Genomic DNA, 13255 nt, shown 5'->3' on the forward strand with positions numbered 1-13255 from the left:
GCAGCAGATACAAAGAGCACCTTTTTTTTTTGCAAATAGTCACTGACTGAAGATGTGCTACAGAATTCTGTGTATATGATAGCCCAGAGCCCTAGACTGGATTAGCCAGTTTTAGATGTGTCTATATCTACTTTTTTTTCTTGAAAAAGGTGGAGAGCTGTGTCATTCCATTTCATTAAGAAGAGAGAAAGGAATACAAAGAAGGGTTACAAGGACCCCATCCCAGAAATACACCCACACTCAACACTTATATTTTATAAAATTATGTAAATTTGGATGATCGTTTTAGAATCAATTGACTTGCTCAACAGAACCAGGGCAAAAGTTGCGAATCTGCATCATGGAAAGAACCCACGGTGCCGTGTCCTGAGTTGCCACTCTCTGCAAAAAGCGCCAGCATGCTCCAGGGCACGAGTAGAAAAACGACCTTCCATTCTCAATAAAAATCTCGGTTATTTTTGACCTGGGACTAAAGAGGCTTTAAGTGATCTCAACAAAAATCTCGGTTATTTTTTACTTGGGACTAAAGAGGCTTTAGGTGATCCTTTAGTCCCGGCTGATGTTACAAACCCGGATTAAAGCCTCACGTCATGCGCGGTCCTGAATTAAAGCCTCGCGTCGTGCGCGGTCCGTGGGATTCAAACCCATGACCTCAAGCCTTGCGTGAGCCTTCCTTGCCATCCCACCTACGCAACACATGTGATGGAGGTAGATATTCTTTTCTTTTGAAGTAACCCGTGGAGGGCCTTTAGTACCAGTCATAACACCACCCGATACTAAAAATACCCCTTTAGTACCGGGTGGTGTTACGACCCGGTATTAAAAGGCCTCCGAGGGTCCCAAATTTGGACTCGGTACTAATGCTAATATTAGTACCGGGTTAAAATGTGATCGGTACTAAGGGAGGACGAAATGTCGTTTTTCTAGTAGTGCCTACTCAATCAGATGTGTTGTGTAGGTGAGATGGTAAGAAAGCTACGCGCGAGGATTGAGGTCGTGGGTTCGAATCCCATGCACCACGCACGCGCATATTTCGTGTGAAAAATTGCGTGACTTGTGACTTGCGATATCGGTTGGAAAAATCGAGATATATGAAGTTTCCCAACTAGAACTAATGCTCGTTTTCTACCAGCGAGGACTCGAAAGTCTTCCACAATGATGACTTGGAAAAGGAACAAGATAAGTTATACCGTCTAACACGAGAGAACTCATAGTGCTGAAAAAAAATTAATTTTACTCCCATCACCTATTCACATCACCTATTCACTTTATCTGCTTAATCCTTTGAACAAAATTTAGGGTTGATTTACTCTCTCAAACTATTTCAGTTGGTCCAATCTACCCCCTAATTAGTTTTTTCTTTTTTGTTTCTCCGAATTCGAATTAAATTTTAAGTTCAAATGTTGTGAGTGCATGCCTTACATTAAAAAATTATAATAAGAATCTTTTGTAGTTATTTTCATAAGTTAGGAACATTTAATATGAAATTAATCTTAGAGATATAAAATTGTATGAAAAGTAATAATGATAAAATTCTAACGCATGTATTTTTTTTCTATCGTATAGCATCATATTATAAGCCAACTAACAAAATTTGAAATTCAAACTCAACTTAAGGAATAGAAAAGAGAAATATCATTAGAGGGTAGATTGGACCAACTGATATAATTTGATGGAGTAAATTAAGTTCAATTTTGTTCAGAGGTTACACAACAAAGTGGATTGGCGAGAAGAGTAAAATGGATGTTTTCCACAATAATGCTTGACTGAGTTTCTTAGTTAGAGAAAAATAGGCACGGATCACAGATGAAGTGCTGAACTTGTCAGACCAGATTGCCCAGTCTTGCTGCGACGAAGGGTTTCAAGTAGACAGTGAAACAAACCGTTGTCTTTTTAAGTCGTCGACGACAATGGGTTCTCAGGGGCAAACTACGCTAGAGTATATGTATATTATATAGTGTGCACATTTCTCTACTCATGGCATTTCGCAGAAAGTTCAGCTCGTTTCTAAAACAACTCATTTACCAGGTGCCCACTGAATTACAACGAAAATTCATCCGATTGCATCTGCACGCATGCATATGTGTTCTAGTAGACGGGACACTTGAACAAGTAATCATTTATTTAAAAAAGATTAAAACGATAAAAAGACGGCTCAGTAGAACCCAAAGTTCCGTACGTTCTTGAACCACAGCTGATCGAAGTTTTCTACATGTAAATCCCTACAGCTTAAGAGAAACACAATGCTCGTTCTGGAACGGAACAAAAATGTAGACCGTACCGTACCTGGAATGTTACATTCAGATGTAACTGACAGATTACCAACAACCTTATCCCAAAAGTCCAAAACGTTTACGTCATGGCGCGTTGATGTAAGAAATAAGTTGAAGCACGGACTAAATTCTACAGTGCATGTCATTCAGTGTATACGTGCATGAACCTGATCTATCTGCCGGCCCAAATGTTATTTTCAAGGCAGCCGCGCGCGACTTTGATTTCAAGTACTGGTCTGGTCCATGCCGTTGATTGCTCAAAATACGTTTACCACCAAGGATGAACAGTTCAAAACGGCTAAAATACATGGGTCATTATTTTTTTTCTCAAAAAAAGTTACTCTTGTGATTATAAACATTTTTTTTAAAAATTGACTAATTGTGTTTTTTAAATCAAAATTGGCTATTTGAGTTAAAGTCCATATAAATGCTAGAGAGTAAAATACACCTCCCTAAACTCTCAAAATGTATTTTAGATCCCAAACTTATCTTAACTTAAGGTGTTATCTGGGTCCATAAACTCTCAAAGTGCATATTTAGACCCCCAAACTTGTTCTCGGATTTTATCCGGATCCCTAAACTCTCAAAATATATTTTCAAATCTTAAAACTTATCACATGTCGCTGATGGCAATGCATCCTCCTTGCTCGTTGCCTTCACAACCACCTTATGTTAATGATCGCGCATGTATTGCTTAGTGCTTGATTGGGGATCTTAAAATACACTTTGAGAGTTTAAAGACTTGAATTTTTGTTTTGCAGGTAGTTTAAAGACTCGAATGACATTCTGAGACAAGTTGGGGATCTGAAAATGTGTTTTCAAAGTTTATGGATCCAGATGGCATCTTGAGACAAGTTCATGGACATAAAAATGCATTTTAAGAGTTTAGAGACCTAAATAACAACAGGAACTGCCCGTATATTTTACTCCAAATGCTATTACAGCCCTCCATTTCTATATTTATATTATATCACTATTAACTATACCAGTTCAGCTTTATGCTAGCTAGGTCCACGCAAAATGTATCCCATCAAAGAAACCCCACCGTAAAAGTGCGTATATCTTTATCATACGCACCCCATTTTTTACATCCAGGAACACCGTACCACACCATCCAAAGTGTTGTGATCATTTTTCATACACTAGCAGTCTGGCACTATGGCAAACCAAAGTTTTCCTGTGCGTTAAATCCCGTAAGGAGAATAGCAAAATTCCGTACAAAAATTAATTGTGTCAGCCAACAGACAAGCAAGTCCCAACAGAGATAAAGTGACAAAGTTATTAAATTGCTTATCGGTGTCCCAACAGAATTAATTTTTCTAGTGGAATTGTTCTAGAGGAAACCTCACAGAATAATTGAAGCTTGTTGGGTTTAGGTACACATCCAAAACCTCATGATAATTATTTGTTCTATAGTTAAGAAGGCAAGAAATGATATGTACAAGAGGCAGGTTTCACATTAGGGAGGCTTGTTATTACTTCTTCCTCCTTTATCTCTACCCCCTTCTTTCTGTAGGTGGGGGTGTGGGGGTAGTAGGGAGGAGGGGGCGCGGGGCTAAGCCCCCAAGCCTCCACGTACATTTGCCCCTGCAAAGATAAAAAATAAAAGTAAACACACGATGTTTTTCACATCCTGAGATAAAGGTTAGGCTACATAAACGTGCGAGGGCATCATCAGGCACTTGCCCATGGTTTGCGGCCAGCCCGACTATAACGTGCTAACGATGGAAGAAGTAGACTGTAGGCGACGACCAGCACTAGAACTGGTTCGCGAGGACAGCCGATGGCGGTAGAAGCAGCGCTGGCTCACCACTTAGGACAGCCGATGGCGATAGAAGCAGCGTTGGCTCACCACTCGGAGATGGTGGTAGGACGTCGTTGATCCGAAGGCGGACGTCCACGGACAACAAGCGCGCAGGCCTCGCCATCGGGAAGGAGCACGGTCGGGGACATCGGCGTGGCGATGTGCAGCTCCGAGCACGCGTGGGCCTTGCCACCTGGAACTGGAAGGAGCACGGATGGGCATGACGGCGCAGTGATACGGAGCCCCGAGCGCCCACGAACCTTACCACAGGGCAAGTCACGAACGGTGGCGAGACGATTTGGAGCTGCAAGCGCCCGTGGGCCTCGCCACGAGGTAGGTTCATAGAGGGCGGCGTAGCGATGTGGAGCTTCCGATGCTCGCAAGCCTCGCCGGAGCCTTTCCTGTCACCAGGCGGCGCAGCGCCTAGTGGACCGCCACCCACGAGCATCGCATCTCTTGCAGGTTGTAGCCAAGGGGTGGCAGGACCGTGCGCCCCCTCCCCCCCCCATCAGCAAACATGTAATGCATGGTTTCATCGTTGCACTGTTACCAATACTGCCATGTCATCTTTTCTAAGAAATGAAACTATCACTCTCAGTATATAGTTCCATTGTATAGTTTCATAGACAGCCGTATTTAATTTTGCGTGGAGTTATGATCAAATGTATCTTACGATGAAACTATAACATCCTCAGTGCAAGTTTTATTGGGTTTCATGGGACTTGGTAACTGTGCTAGGTGGGTTTTATAGGAATGAAACTCCCCTTTTCTCTCTCCTCTCTTCCCTCATAAATTCATAATTAGGTTGCCAAGTCAGCAAAACTACTGATGTGGTATATGATTTAATGTCCATGAAATCTTCCATGACACCACTAAGACTGGCAGGAAATGTAAATGATCGAAAGAACACAAAGTTGCGGTGATAACTTCTATCAGAGATCTCCTGCTCTCTCGTAGTTCTTGTTAGAGCCAGATCTCACGAGGATCCTCAGACGGGCCGGGTATATCATTATTTAGGCAACTAATTAACATGAAGACACCAGATGAATTGAAGCTACTAAACCCCTGCTAATATATATTACAGCCCAGGAAAATAAGACGCTAGCTACTCCCAAGTCTCATAATTACTTGAGCCAAAATAACATGTCACTCATTATTGAAGAGCTCCATGAAGTTTCCTAGCTTGTTGCGTACAAACATTGTTAATCCTATTAATTATGTTCATATTATGACCAAAATAATCTGCTGGACACTAAGTTAGGGCCATTGACCTTTCAATAACCACCTAAACTAAATAACTTAAAGAAATATAGTGCTTGTATCAAGCAGACCTCACCAAATTTTTCCCATGGGATCCAAGAAAGTCGCTATAACACATATTCGCTAGAGGTAGAGACTGAGCACAGCCACCGGCCAAAGTACTATTTGTCGAGGAAATTTCTCCAGCCTTCACGTTGACATTGTTCTATCTCCAGCTCACGTCGCTCTCCCTCACTGTATAAATGTAGAAGTATCTAGCTGTGTCGATCCCTGCTGCAGGCTGATCATTAGCGCGCAATATGGAGAGGAGGTCAGGCTTGCTCGTCGCTGCTCTCCTCTTTCTGCTCACGTTTTGGAGCGTTAGAGGATCGGCGGCGGCCGCAACGACGACGACGGTGCCTATCGTTGGTGGAAGGAAGAGCCTCGCCAGCATTTCCATGGCGCTGGATGGCTCCTACATGAAGCACCCTAGCCACGCTACGCGGGCGGGCCTGCACGTCACGGACTCGCGAGGAGATCCTGTCGCGTCAGCGCATGCTGGTAACCAATAGATTCGGAAATGAATACCTTTTCTGAAAACATACTCCATATCAACCTATAATTTAGTACTGGAAAATTTATTAGCTCCGCAATCACAGGAAAATTAATTACTGCTATTTGCCATAGATCACGTTAACATGGTCTAACAACAACTAAAAGTGTGATTGTATTGCATATAAAGCCACATGTATGGAACTTATTCAGTGGTGGGAATAGGTACAAGAACACAATATAATTATTTTAAACAATCGCGACAATTTAGCCATTAGTGATAAATCATGTTTATTGCTGTGTCAGTTTATTTCCTTCCTTAGGGCATGAGACCTTGAGAAGATTGAACAACATTGACATATGTTTCTCAAACATTTCTTAATCCAGATACCAAGAGAATCGATGACAGAGGATTAGTGAGTAGATACCCAAGTGCAGCGCCCAGGGGAAATGAGAAGCTCATAATTGCTGTGCCAGTGAAACATGGCTTTCAAATTTTTTTGGACTTTGCCATCGATATCTTCAAGACCGCTATGGCGAAACTACAACATCCTCCACGGTATGAGTTGCATGCCTTCAATGGAACATATGATGAGCTAGTACGCAATGTATCTATAGGGGTAAGCCTTAATTATATACGGTTTCCTTTTTCATATTTCGTTTCTTTTTTGTTTGTTAACTATGTTTTCCCTCTGCTGAATGAACAGATGTTCCATGGAGCAGCAGGTGACGTGACCATAACCGCTGACCGAGCCAGGGATGCAGATTTTACCATGCCATACGCACAGTCTGGGGTATCTTTACTTGTACTCGCTGACAACGACTCGAAACCACCAATCCAATGGATATTTTTGGATCCACTCACGACACAACTTTGGCTTACTACTGTGGTTTTCTTCTTCTTGACTGCCTTTGTTGTGTGGATGATTGAACGACCCAGCAATCCAGTGTACCAAGGATCAACTGTGAGACAATTCAGCACTGCCTCATACTTTGCTTTCTCTACTTTGACGTTTTCTCACGGTCAGCACCTTGAGCTCAAACTTGCTAACAATTACATATGAAGGTTTATAAATGGTTTTATGTAGCTTTCTGCGTTACTGTGTTACAGGCCAAATAATTAGAAGCCCTCTTTCAAAAGTTGTTGATGTGATATGGTGTTTTGCAGTACTGGTTCTAGTGCAGAGCTACACAGCAAACTTGTCATCCATCCTCACCGCAAAAAGGCTCCGTCCATCGGTGACTGGTCTCGACCAGCTGGTGCGCAATGGTGATTACATCGGATACCAAGATGGAGCATTTGTGCGCTCCTTTCTGATAAAGCAAGGAGCCAAAGAGAAGAAGCTCAAGCCCTACAACAACCAAGCAGAATATGCTGAAGCTTTGAGGAAGGGATCCAAGGATGGTGGGGTGTCGGCCATCGTGGATGAGATTCCCTATTTGACCTATTTCCTCTCTGATGGAAACAATAAAGAGTTCGAGATGGGCGAGCCCCTTTGCAAGACCCCTGGACTTGGTTTTGTAAGTTCCTTGCTGCAGTACTTCCACACATTATCTTTCAACAGCTTTTGCTGCTAATGCCATCCTTGTCTTCAGGTGTTTCCTAAAGGCACTCCACTGGTGCATGAACTCTCGATTGCCATCTTGGACCTGACTGGAGGGAATGAGAGCTTACAAATTGAAAGGAAATGGTTTCACTCAGCCGCGCCATTTATGGGCGACGACAGCCAGAATGTCAATTACAAGCCTCTCACTTTGCGAAGTTTCTCTGGTCTGTTTGTCATAACGGCCGGTGTCTCTGCTTCCATGCTGTTTATCAGCGTCATCTTGTCGGTCTATGCCAGCTGGTACTCCAGAGTGACAAGTTCTGAATCGCAAAGCACCAACGGGAATGATGGAAGTGTGCGTCTCAATGGCATTGTGCCTGATCAACTCCTCCATGAAGGCAGGGATGACGATTCCCAGGGTGCACAACATGGGGGCAGCGGAGATGAAGAGGCGGGTGGTCCAATGCAGGGTAGTGCTCTGCACAACGGCACGGGCAATGGCTCAGTGCCTCAAGTTTCCATTCAGGTCGAGATGAGTAGTAGCCAAGGTGTGGGCAGGGCCCTATAAGTAGTCACTCCAAACTGTGGATGCAATAAATAGTACCTTTTTAGTCATGAATTTGCTACAGAATTGTGTAGTCTACGTAGTGAATAATCTCTTAGTAATGCCTTAATATTACTAAAATTTGGTTTGTACGGTTACATTGAAGCATGGTGTAATAAGCTTGCATGGCTAACGTGTTATTCTTAATTTCTACTCCCTCGGTTCCAAATTATAGGTCGTTTTGACTTTTCTAGGTGTATAGATATTATTATGCATCTAGATATAGTGTAGAAAAACCAAAACGACCTACAATTTGAAAAGGAGGGAGTACTAACTTGACCATTATCCATAACTCCAGATGATATTAGAAATTGAAACTTTGTTAGATTTCCAGTTTGTGCTATCCTATCTAGCCTATTACTCTAAAATCACTAGCTATTGTGACAAACCTTACCGACATTGCTTAAAACTGAAAGGTTAATTAGTTGAGTTTTATTGAGCAACATGTGGCTATACATACAACGGTGCAAAGTATCTGATTTCCAAGTTGTAATCATGCTCCTCTGAATGCATATTGCCTCAATGTTATCTGCATTTGTAATTGGCTGGTTGCAATGTAAGAAACCTTTGGAGTTTCAAGTGCAGGAATTACATGGTCCGGCTACTTGATTAAAAACGGTCCTTAGTCATCACTATCCGAACCTATAATTTATTAGCTCATGCTTATTGTCTGTTACACCTCATTTTCTTATATTTTTTGATGTGATCTAAAATTTATATGGTTATCAAGATATTTACTGTAGAGAAAATGTTGTTTTCTAAATTAAATAAATGAACCGTATGTTATAAAAAACCATGTGTTACATTTATTTTTTTGGGCAATAGGTTTACATTCAGAATTATTTAAATTCAAATTGGTTCGAAGCTTTTCAGAAAATTAGAAATCCAGCTAGTCCTTCAGAGGAGCGTCGTTAGAAACTAAACATGCCGAGCCCACCAGAGCCTTAACTTAGAAATGGAAAGCGACCGTATTTGCTCATGTTTCAACGGTTGACAATCAATGATAAAATTACGTTGACTTGTGAATAGTTGGTAAAATTACAAAGTTGAAAAAATAAGAGCAAAATCATAATTATACTCCAATTAATAAAAAACCACCTCGACTCCCACAAGAGTTCTGTTTGGATACGCTTTTCTTATCCACGTTTGGATTATAATCTAAGCGAAGATTTTCTCGTTTCTCACTTTTCACTTATCGTAGTTCAAATCTTTAAAACGACTTACCACGTAAATGAGAATAGATAGAAATAAGCAAAGTGGAACGGCTCAGCGCATGCCATTCCCACCCCCCACCTCGATCTCCGGTTCCTGGGAAAGCTTGAGCGCGAGAAAGCGACCGCATCGCTTCCTCCTCACGCACGCCCCCCGCGCGCGTGCCTCCTCGCCGCTCGCTAACGAGAGGGTTAATTGGTACTAAACCAATTAGCGAGGCCTGACTTTTAATGAGCCCCGGATCGCCCCCCCCCCCCCCCCCCCCCACCCACGCACTGCCCCCGCACGCGTCGGCCAGGCACGGCCGGTCCATGTAGCCCGCGCCCGGACACGGAGCACCCGCGCGCGACCCCGCGGCTTGTCGGGAGATGGGGCTGGCGGAGGCCGGCGAGCCCAGCTCCATCCTCAGGTGAGCTCCCTCCGCGCGCCCCCTCATTTCCCCCTTTCTCGCTGCGGCTCTCCGTCGCGTTGCCCTGCTCCGCTTTACCCCTCTCCCCGCCGTGGGATTGGGGACGGCATGGTGCTTCGTGTGGTGTGGGCAACGGCGCGGCGGCCCCCTTGCTGGTCCCGACGCTTGGGAAGCTGAATTCATTGGCTGCATGATTCGTAGACGAAGGCTCGATTCGATTGTATTGGATAGGGGTGGAATCAGCGGCGTGCGGGGGGAGGCATTTCCACGAGCAATTTCCATTTCCGCTGCCATTTGGTTCGTCGGATTAGCACACACAGCACAAGTAGCATTTGCTTTTTTTTTTTTGGTCAACCCTGTCCTCGAGCAAAGCCTTCATCGGCGTCCTGCAGCCCAATGCTCACGGGCACAATGCCGTCGTTTGGAAGATTATTTTTATGCTCGTGCAGGCCTTGGATTTGGAGTCCTTTATATTACCTAAGAAAATGGGTCGTTTCATTAAATTTTCGTGGCAACTTGGAACAAAATAGTGCATAGTAGAGTCCTGCTCCTCTAGTGGTACTTGTATGCAGTCAGCTGCCTGACACTCTGACCGATTGATGCCATGCCCTGATTAAACTACACACTCTTTGCTGCATCATAGTTAAATCGAATGTGCCAGATTTCACTTTGCTTAGGGCTTAAGAGTTTGTATTGACTTTGGTGAACTGTTGAGTGCCATCTTCTTTATTACTAGGGCCACAAATAGTTTACAAAATAATAATGGTTCACCGCATCAGTAGTTCAGGACCTAATGCTGGAGTGGACATATTTTCAAGAGGATCTTTTTCTTTTTCAATTTTCATTTACAGCTTCCGGTTCAGACTGAATTGAAGATTGAAGTGCATTGGAGGCTCTGACCATTCCCTGTATACATGTTCTTGCAGCTTAGCGGCAGCCGTTTCCTATGGAGTCGCATCCATGGCAATGGTTTTCGTGAACAAAGCAGTTCTTATGCAGTATGTTCACTCCATGACCCTGCTCACTTTACAGGTATTGCTAAACATCATGGCCTAGACAAAGTTATCTGGTTTTCGTGAACAAAGCAGTTCTTAAGCCTGGTTGTTTTGTTCAATTTCTCCATTACTTCTGCAGCAAATAGCCACAGCGCTACTGATACATTTTGGTCAAGTTCTAGGAATGTCTAGACGAAAAGACTTCAGCTTGATAACTGCAAAGAAGCTTCTTCCGATATCAATATTTTACAATGCAAATGTGGGATTTGCTCTAGCAAGCTTGAAAGGGGTTAACATCCCTATGTATATTGCAATCAAGAGAATCACTCCCCTTGCCGTGTTGGTGAGTGGGTGTGTACGGGGAAAGGGAAAGCCACCAACACAGGTGAGGATGCATTTCTGGAGACTTCTTTGGGCTTCCTTTTACATAGAGTACAATGGTTATTACAGCTGTAGGCCCCTCACTGTCTCAATTTGATGTTTTGGAAATGGATCGAGCTCCCCATCTCAACCGGTGTCAGTCATGAATTTAGCTAACTGTTGATATAGTTAATCAAAAGTTTACGAGAATTCTAACCTTGTGGGTAGCATGAATCACACACTTTTCAAACTTACCTGCCAATAGATCTTAATATTCGTGGTTAGCATCAGTGCTTGTCTTCTTGCAACCATGTCTTTCTAGTAAAATTGTGCGAGCACTTCAGGTAAATATTGTAAAAGGCATTGGCATTGTGACTGAAATTCTTGGTCTGCTGAACGTTTTTGTTTTGAAATTTCATCATGTGCAAATTGAAGATCAAAATTTAGGGAAATGCATTGTTTCTCCCCTGGGAATGAACATCTCTTTTCTAATTTTTGCCACATCCTGACCAATTCGAAATTATTTTAGGTCACTCTTTCAGTTATCTGCACCGCTGCAGGTGTCCTTATTGCAGCACTTGGAGATTTTTCCTTTGACCTATATGGATACTGCATGGCTCTAACATCAGTATTCTTCCAGGTTACGTTATTCCTACTCTTGTTTTGTTCTCGGATAATTTATCCTAGATCTTTCTTTCTTTTACTTGTTTGAGGCAAGGCTCAGCTGACATCTGAATGTTTATGCACTATGCAGACAATGTATTTGGTTCTGGTGGAGAAATCAGGTGCTGAGGATGGTCTTTCCTCAGTGGATTTGATGTTCTACAACAGTATATTGTCACTTCCATTTCTGTTTTTCCTCATTATAGCAACAGGAGAATTCCCCCATTCTATTACAGTATTATCTGCAAAGGTCAGTATTCTGCTCGTGCTCAGCATGATCAAAATTTGATTAGTACATCTATAAGGTAGCAATCTCTTTGAGTTCCCTTGTTTCACCCATTTAACTCACAATGATGACTGGCGATAGTTCTCCTGAGTTTCTTGAGCAAATAGTCTCACACTTCAATGTTGTTCATTAACACAATACTAGTACTGTTAAGTTTCCGCATCAAATTATTTGCTAGATGCCTCTGTCCTAACTTGGATTATCCGGTGAACTGCAGACAGCCTCTCCATCATTCAGTGTTATTCTTGTCATTTCACTGGTGATGGGAATCGTTCTCAATTTCACCATGTTTTGGTGCACAATCGTGAATTCTGCCCTGACAACAACAATAGTAGGAGTCCTCAAGGGTGTTGGTTCTACAGTAAGTTTACACCATTCTTTCTTAGCAGTTTAATCTGTTGCTTGACCAACCTTTGATGCATTTTAGCCCAAGTTTTAGATGCAAGACATCTTACACCTTGTTTTTCCCCCCACTCTTGGACGTTCAGACCCTGGGTTTTATTCTGTTGGGAGGTGTGGAAGTACATGCTCTTAATGTTACTGGACTGGTGATCAACACATTGGGAGGTGTCTGGTACTCCTACGCCAAGTACAGGCAGAAGAAGAAAACACCACGAAAGCTGGTACCTGATGTAGAATCGCATGCCCACAAGTAGCGCTAGATCCAGTAACTTTATAATTTGTACCTCATTTTTTGAGCTGACAATGACTGGAACACCACATTAAAGTCCAATTTTCTGGGCTCAGTTCACCACCACTCCGCCAGCAAATAGTTGGTGCAAGGGAAGAGATAAGATAGTTTATTTGTAGGGCAAAGTACATTTTTGTCCCTGAAGAAAGTCTGATTTTGGACCTCCAACTCTAAAACCATATAAAAGGTACCCTCGAACTATGAATACGGTGCATCTTTTACTCTTTGAGCTAGTTTCGGTTGGTGGTTTTCACTTTGGGTCTCAAGGCTAAACGCGCTCCACCGTCGAAATTACACTTTGGGAGGATCGATCCTGCCGTTGAAAGGAAAATCGATAGTCGCCCTGCCGTACTTGATGAGTTGATGGGTTATCGTTAAACTTCCGTGTGATTTGACAGTGCATATACATCTACCGATCATCAAACGCGTCCAAGATTCAGGTCCCGGCTTCGTTGGACCTGTCAAACTTGCAATAAAGAAAATTCAGAGTCGTTTGCTCTAATTTCAATGTTTCACCGCATCGCTTACTTTGCATAGAACTAGCAGACACCCCCAAACGTGTTGATCACCAATCCATAAAATTAAGAGTGTACACTTCCAAACACCTCCCAGTTGAAAGG

At 42.8% G+C, this 13255-nt stretch overlaps 2 protein-coding genes across 2 annotated transcripts; both read left to right on the plus strand.

Annotated features, from left to right (window-relative positions):
• Positions 1-5636: 5636 nt before the first annotated feature.
• LOC101777446 (glutamate receptor 2.8) lies at positions 5637-7983 on the plus strand. Its single transcript, XM_022825890.1, has 5 exons — positions 5637-5877; positions 6256-6488; positions 6576-6891; positions 6980-7389; positions 7465-7983. Exons 1-5 carry the CDS (start codon positions 5637-5639, stop codon positions 7981-7983), a joined length of 1719 nt encoding a protein of 572 aa, XP_022681625.1.
• Positions 7984-9481: 1498 nt separating this feature from the next.
• On the plus strand, positions 9482-12862 carry LOC101768661 (UDP-galactose/UDP-glucose transporter 7). Its single transcript, XM_004964576.3, has 7 exons — positions 9482-9640; positions 10567-10672; positions 10775-11020; positions 11525-11635; positions 11750-11908; positions 12162-12305; positions 12433-12862. The coding sequence occupies exons 1-7, from the start codon at positions 9600-9602 to the stop codon at positions 12598-12600; spliced, it is 975 nt and encodes a 324-aa protein (XP_004964633.1). The 5' UTR covers positions 9482-9599; the 3' UTR covers positions 12601-12862.
• The last annotated feature ends 393 nt before the right edge of the window (positions 12863-13255 follow it).

Source organism: Setaria italica, chromosome IV, assembly GCF_000263155.2.
Source record: "Setaria italica strain Yugu1 chromosome IV, Setaria_italica_v2.0, whole genome shotgun sequence".
NCBI lineage: Eukaryota > Viridiplantae > Streptophyta > Magnoliopsida > Poales > Poaceae > Setaria > Setaria italica.